The sequence below is a fragment of the Bolinopsis microptera genome, chromosome 5 (assembly GCF_026151205.1).
Source record: "Bolinopsis microptera isolate Bmic1 chromosome 5, MBARI_Bmic_1.0, whole genome shotgun sequence".
In the NCBI taxonomy this organism is placed as follows: Eukaryota; Metazoa; Ctenophora; class Tentaculata; order Lobata; family Bolinopsidae; genus Bolinopsis; species Bolinopsis microptera.
This window is the reverse complement of record NC_087076.1, coordinates 17,392,885-17,400,405: the sequence shown is the minus strand read 5'-3', so window position 1 is coordinate 17,400,405 and position 7,521 is coordinate 17,392,885. Positions and strand designations below refer to the sequence as shown.

Sequence of the window (7,521 nt, the reverse complement as noted above, 5' to 3'; positions counted from 1 at the left end):
ATTATTATAGTAAATGCATAATTATTATAGTAAATGCATTAATTAAATTAGAATCCTTCCTTCTTATCTTTGAATCTGTAATATCTGTTCACTTAGGTTCCGTAAATGTTTTTGGGCCCATAATCACTGAGTAATGCCCACAAGATGTGCTTGTATTTTGTGAGGTCAATCCAGTATGCAAGTATGCACTTATTTGCTGGCAGCTACCTGTGTGACTTTAGAAGTTACCACAATTTATAATCTACGTAATGCGTATAGTACATGCTACATATTATGTTTGATGGTCGAACAAAATGTAAGCTATTTGTAGTTTCAGCGGGATACATTGTGATCATCAGTACAGAATGTGTGGTATAATTTCAAACTATGATAGAACTTAATGTGCTAAAGTCTAAATATACAAATATTTATTGGATGATATTATTATATATAATAAATCATCCAATAAATTATATACATCTATAATGTATATTGTATTATATGTAATATGTATATAATATACATATTACATATAATACATATGATATATATATATCATATAACGCGGAAACTATCCTAAAGGACACGCAATATGAACTTAATTACCTTTATTGTTAAAAGGTTAAATATTCTAATGTGTCTGATCACAAAAAACGGATGATCACTGTTAAACGATTTAAACACTCAATTAGCACATAAATCCCGCAATTAATTGCTCATTACACGACTCTAGTTACGTTTCCAAGCCTATAGTCCTTGTCAATTTAAATCCCGTCCTGAAACCGTTTTGATTTATTTACTCTGATCACTTGGGGGCCATTTTGTAGGACACCCTGTATAATGTATATTGCATTGTATATACATTATACATGTTATGTTTTGAATACATAAAACATGATGTCATGATTATATGATACAATTCGTACATACAAGGTGGCCCAAAAGTAACTACCCACTGTTAACCCTTTATTTAAACTTCACGTTATTCGTGTCAGAATTCCACAAAAATTTCAGAGAATATAGATATGCCGATATGGGTCAAACTAAGGATTCTGATGAAAAAAAAGATGGCGTGCCACACCCTCTGTAATCAATTATGAAACTTTCAGAAATTCTAAATTTGACCCATATCGGCATATCTATATTCTCTGAAATTTTTGTGAAATTCTGACTTGGTTTTAAGTGAATTATTAAGGGTTGCAGTGTATAATTGGTGTGGGACGTGGGTAGTTACTTTCGGGCCACCCTGTATATAATATATATTATGTTTCAAATACAACATAATTCGTACATCTTGAATGTGTGTCCTGATAGAGCTAATATAATCTATAGTATTAGTAAAGTCTCGACGCTTCTAGAAGCCTGCGCAAATTTCGAGACCTCTCATTAATATGCTACAGCATTATGTGGGTAGCTTCTGCTAAACAACTTGAGAGTATCCAGTTTCGCCGAGCTCTTCAGTTCGTTTCGTTCTGTAACTCGAACTAGGTTTTTAAAGAGGTTAATGTGATTTACCTTTGTTTAATTGGGTTTGTAAATACTGTCCACATATCTGGGGCAGTTTAAATTCACATAATCACAGCGGAGTCGCCTGTTAAACACATTGTGGTAGCCTCAAACTTGCAGAGCCACTTTCAGTGTGTCGGACTGAATGTAACTCCTGTTAGTATTTTGATATAATTTATCCCTATTGTTTTTGTTGGTAACCTTTTTTGTAACTCCTGTATTGTAATAGTACACTTTGATTGGTAACTTTGTGGTAACTCCTCCTACTTCCGTAGCCATGACACCGTGTGCAGGGGTAGCTATCTTAACCTCCGGAGGCGATGCACAGGGGATGAACGCAGCTGTTCGAGCTGTCATTAGATATCTCACTCATCAGAATATACCTGTCTTCTGTGTATTTGATGGCTACGAAGGACTTTGTAAAGGTGGTGATTTGATCAAACAGATGGGGTGGAAAGATGCACTTGGTATCCTGAGTAAGGGCGGTACTTTGATCGGAACTGCTCGCTGTCCGGCATTCAGGAATCGTGAAGGCAGGAAGATGGCTGCAAAGAATCTGATTGAAAGAAAAATAAACAGTTTGGTAGTGATTGGTGGTGATGGGAGCTTGACTGGAGCCAGCATCTTCAAAACTGAGTGGCCTGACCTCCTAGGAGAGTTACTGAAAGAGAAACAGATATTTCCAGGGAATGCTAAGCTCTGTTCCTATCTCAACATAGTGGGAATGGTTGGGTCTATTGATAACGATCTGTGTGGAACTGACATGACCATTGGTGCGGACACTGCCCTACATCGTATAGTGGATGCCATGGATTGTCTGGCAAGTACTGCAGCTTCTCATAACCGTACCTTTATTATAGAGGTCATGGGGAGGCACTGTGGTTACCTGGCTCTGATGTCCGCGATCGCAGGTCCTTGTGACTGGGTCTTTATTCCTGAGGCTCCCCCTGAGTCAAACTGGAAGGAGGTTCTTGTGACCAAGATGAAGAACGCAAGTAACTCTTCAAAGAGATTCGGTCTGATAGTGATTGCAGAGGGAGCCGCTGACTGTGATGGAAATCCTATTAAAGCAGAGCAAGTCAAAACACTGCTCAGTGACAATGGGATGGATGTGAGAGTAACAGTTTTAGGGCATGTCCAGAGAGGGGGCCAGCCGACTGCATTTGACAGAACTCTTGGGTCTAGGCTGGGTTGTGAAGCTGCGAAGGTTATCTTGGAAGGGATCCATGCTGGAGCTGAGATAGACCCATGTATAGTGAGTTTGAAGAACAACACTATAGTTAGACTCCCTCTAATGGAAGCTATCAAACATACTCTTAGCATTAAGGAGTGCTTCAAAAATAAAGATTTTCAGAGAGCCCAGGAGTTGCGGGGTACGGGTTTCAGTAAGAAAGTTGAGATGAGTAAAATGCTGAGTGTGCTAGAGGTCAAATCGCTTCCTGAAGATGGCAAGCAGCTCAATATTGGGTAGCCTTCATTGGGGGTCCAGCTCCAGGCATGAACTCTGGTATAAGAGCCCTAGTTAAGATTGCTGCGTACCATGGAAACATAGTGACTGTTTACCACGAGGGAACGGACGGGATTTTAGCTGATAACTCGGAGGTGATCTCCCCTGCCCAGTGTGAGTTGTGGAGTATGAGAGGGGGTTGCATTGCGGGGTCTAGTCGCTCAACTATCAACTCATCCAATGTTGAAGTTGCTCTGTCCAATTTCGCCAAACGTAACCTTGACTGCCTGGTTCTGTTTGGAGGTTTTGAGGCTGTTACCTCCAGCCTTGCTCTCACCAAACATACCACTATGCCAGTTTACTTGGTTCCGGCCAACTATTTAGCAAAACGTACCGAGGCTATCGATTTATCTATAGGATTTGCGATTTTCCCTGAACACGATAGTTCGCTCGGTGGATTGTATCAAGCAGTCCGCTGCTTCTACACGTAAGAGAGTGTTTATAATTGAAGTGATGGGAGGGAATTGTGGTTATTTGGCGGTGTTGAGTGGTTTAGCCAGTGGGGCTGATGCGGCGTACATTCCTGAACTGCCAGTCAACATTGATGAACTTCAGTGTGATGCTTACAAAGTTATGGACAAAATGGAACAAGGTTATTTTATGATTTTTCAATGTAATGATTCCCTGTAATTTTTTATATTCACTCTGGACATTTGTCCTTTGTTATGGTTGATTGGTCAGGCATTACTAACCGGGTATGTTATTCTTGCAGGGTGTCACAGAGGAATAATCATAGGAAAAGAAACCAGCTACCTCACTACAAAAACAGACCTTTGTATACAGCTTGTATGTGATAAAAGAGGGACAGTTTGCCGTAAGAAGCTCAGTTCTAGGACACATTCAGCAGGGATTCACCCCTTCACCATTCGATAGAACGCTCGCTGCTACTTTCGCTTGCAAGGTTTTTATCCCCGTTTTATCCCGGGAGACTCCTTTTTTAACTTAATACTATTTAGAATACGGTCCATTTTTTAAAGCTTTACTACCATTGTGTGGTCGACAACATCACCTGACATATTTGGAAAGAAGCGCGAGGCAGAAGAGGGCTCAACCAATTCACCACAGTGGTCGTCCTTGATACGTTTTTAAAACTTTTGACAGCTCGATTCCTTCATTCAATTTCTTCGATCTCATTCCAGATTTTTCCCCCAGGTTTACAGAGACATAATAAAGCGCCTCACCAAAGCACATTTCACATCAGACGACGTGGTCGTCCTTGGAATCCGGGGAAGTAGCACGGTGTTTACACCCGTGTTGGAGCTCCAGATGGACCAACAGCGCCGTGTGCCACTTGATAGCTGGTGGCTGGACCTGAAACCTCTGATCCAGACCTTGGCTCTGCAACCCAGTACTGCTAGAGCTAAAACTAGTCGTACGGCTGGCTGTCCTCATTGCAATGGTGGAGGTTGTGATAAGGGTACCTCACATTAGGAAACTTCGCGATTCGGTTGATTAGATTATGAACATTGTATTGATGATATGAAACTGCTTTGGTTTTTTTTGATACTTTTTTTTCTTTTTTGTGGACACCTTGGATTATTCTTGGTTTATTTTGCTTGAATAAATATGGTTATGTAATTTTTTTTCATTACTCATTCGTTTTTGATTCTTAAATTTTCAGAATTTGCATGTTTGGTTTTCAGCAAAGATTATTAATTTATAAGTATTGTCCATATTAAAATGTTTAATATGTACCTTAATTATGTAATTTATTTACTCCAAATTTTTACATAATTGAAATAAATTGCATGATCTGCAACTAATTTCTGTTTGATTGCCTACGCATAAAAACATAATAATGGATCTTTCTTGAGGCATGATATCGTGATTTGATGACTGAATCATGGCAATAAATTACCACTTTTCACTTCGCCATAAAAGGAATAATAAATGTTATACAAAATGTTAGATATGGAGAATACGATGCATAAAAGAATAAATATTGGAAGAGCTATCTAAGGCTGCTTTTATAAATCACAACAAAACCAAATTACTATCATAATCATTATGAAAAACACTGGGGTGCTCGGTTGCCTACACTTTTTTTCACATACGTAAAAAAAAGGCAAAAGTTGTAGTGTAAAAACGTGTAGTGTAAATAAATAAAATAGCCTTAAGAAAGTGTAAAAAAGTGGACCTTATGTTCCCGCCAAAGGTAATGTTTTACTTTGGAAATGTACTTGGCGAAGAATGATGTTAGAAGATAATTTTGTTAAGTGTTAATTAAAAGTGTAAATTAGTCGTATAAAATAGTGTAAAATGTGTAATAGGTGTAGTGCACCGCCCCCCCCCCCCCTCCCCTCCCAATTACTAAAGTTTATTTGTAGTCGTTCAGTTGCCAATAATTTTCACTATATATATTTAGTTATATGTCTTTATTCATAAACTTTGTTAGTGTAAATCGTTATCCTTGATTTGTACTGTTTACTAACTCCAACTTCACAAAAAACATGACAAGTAGATTTTATTATATTATAATTCTTGTGACTCTTGTGACTCTGACCGTTTTCATCTCTCTCACAGGACATACTACTTACTGGACTGACTACCCCGATATACTGCGCGGGGGAGGATGAGTCATTACATCAGAAAGAGGAAGAGGAGGAGGAGGAGGAGGTGGATACAGTCAGTGAGTACTGGCCTGGAACCAGCCAGTCTACATATGAAAAACTGTAGCGAATAATCCTGACTGCAACTTTAACCCAGCTCTATCTCTCTCTCACTCACATCTGAAATGTAACGTGACTATGTGTACAAAGGACGCGTTGATAATTTGCAATAATTTAACTTTTAAGTCGGGAAACCGCCCTATAATAAGTCACCTGTTTTTTGGGGCCCAGATTGCCGAGTTTAGGGCTAAATTTACAGGGTTCTGTTGTGTCTAGGAATATATTTTAAACCTTTTTTCTAGCTGCCAGGAAGATTTGGAGATTTGAAATTAAAATAAGGGACAATTTTTTTGACGTTTGAAATGGAGTCACTTTTAAAAATCCACCCTAAAATTGTCAACTCTATATTGTGTAGATAATTACAAAATGTACAGGAGGCTGAATTTATCTTTTGTCACTAGTTACTATTTGTTATGTCTTTTTTAAAACTTAAGCTACTTGAAAACATTCACTCACTAAAGGAAGTACCTCAAAAACCGTATACCCCCTAAAAATGGTCACGTGCACCACCCCTAAACGTCAGCCTAAAACAGGTTGTGTGTATAGAGCACTCAGAATGTTGTCAATTATTAATTTTAATCACTTCTGGGACAAATATAACCTATTTCTGAAGAGGTGTCCCCCAGAATTTCTCTCTCTGTGAAAAAAAAAAGGTGGGAAATGTAGTCAGTACTTTTTGTGGACATCTTTTGGGGACTTTTTTGTGAATACTCAGAACTTACGGAAAACAGTAACTCAGTCAACATATTTAAACTGTAGTTAGATTATCTAGTTTATAAAATAAACAATTGGCACAAAAGAAATGGATTCAATGTGATTTATCCTAGTGCAAATTGCATGTTTTTTTTTAATTGCATTTTTTGGGGATTTTTAACAGCATCCTGCTTTGGCAATTAATTTTATCGTGACCTGTAGTTAACACTAAGCCACCCAGTAATCGATCTGACCTTCTCTTTAGACTAGATTTGATGCTTTTAGCAAAATGGAATGTCAAAAAACTACGTTTTTGGTACTACTAGTTTATGGGTAAAACCTATGATTATGCCCCCTAAGTATAATGTTCATTTTTTTTTCTCCCCTAAATATGTCAAATTTGTTTTTTATCGCATGGTGTGCGATAATAGCTCGTGTTTTGGCACTTGTTAATTATTTACATCAACTATTAACGATTGTGGTATGCATTGATCATAGGAAATGCCTGGAGTAATTTATAGGTTTAAAATGCTTTTTAGGGGGGGGCTAATTAAGACATTTTTAGGGGATGTTTTATTTGCGATTATAAAATATAACTTAATTCTTGATGCTGCCATAGCGTTCCTAATATTACCAATTAGATGCTAAAAATGAATGTTTATAGGTATGGTTATACTCGCATTTTATGGTGATTGTAGTTCAAGCCAGAATCTGAATAAAATTACATTTTAGGGGGCGGCCAGGTGACATTTTAGGGGAGGGTAGTAATATTGAGTAATGTATATAACTTCCATATCTCAGTCCTATTGTACAAAGTTGTAAATTATGTAAAATATCACAATTCCTAGGCCAATAATCCGAGTAATTATTAATGGATTCCAGAGTTATTAAATTGTGCGCTTTTTTTCAAAAGTAAAAAATTCGTACCAAAGTGAAAAAAAATGCCCTTATGGCATCATTTAGTTTCAATTTCTGGATGTGGCAGGGTCTGAATGATATTTTTTTTATGTTTAGGTGTTACCAAAATGTTTAGTAAGATACTTTCTAAGATGTTGGGAATTCCCCAATTCAATCAAGAGTGGCGTTTTTCGGGGTGGGTGACATTTTAGGGGCGGGGTTTACCCCGTAACATATCTTTTTGTTATCGGTTTTGACGTCGTTTTGACG

The 7,521-nt window shown here is 37.8% G+C and overlaps 1 protein-coding gene across 1 annotated transcript; it reads left to right on the top strand.

Moving 5' to 3' along the window:
- The first annotated feature begins 1,764 nt into the window (after nucleotides 1-1,764).
- On the top strand, nucleotides 1,765-4,938 carry LOC134814698 (ATP-dependent 6-phosphofructokinase, muscle type-like). Its single transcript, XM_063822878.1, is given in 6 exon segments — nucleotides 1,765-2,950; nucleotides 2,953-3,351; nucleotides 3,353-3,584; nucleotides 3,705-3,763; nucleotides 3,765-3,893; nucleotides 4,145-4,938. Coding segments are annotated over 6 exon segments (2,232 nt in total). The 5' UTR covers nucleotides 1,765-1,816; the 3' UTR covers nucleotides 4,424-4,938.
- The last annotated feature ends 2,583 nt before the right edge of the window (nucleotides 4,939-7,521 follow it).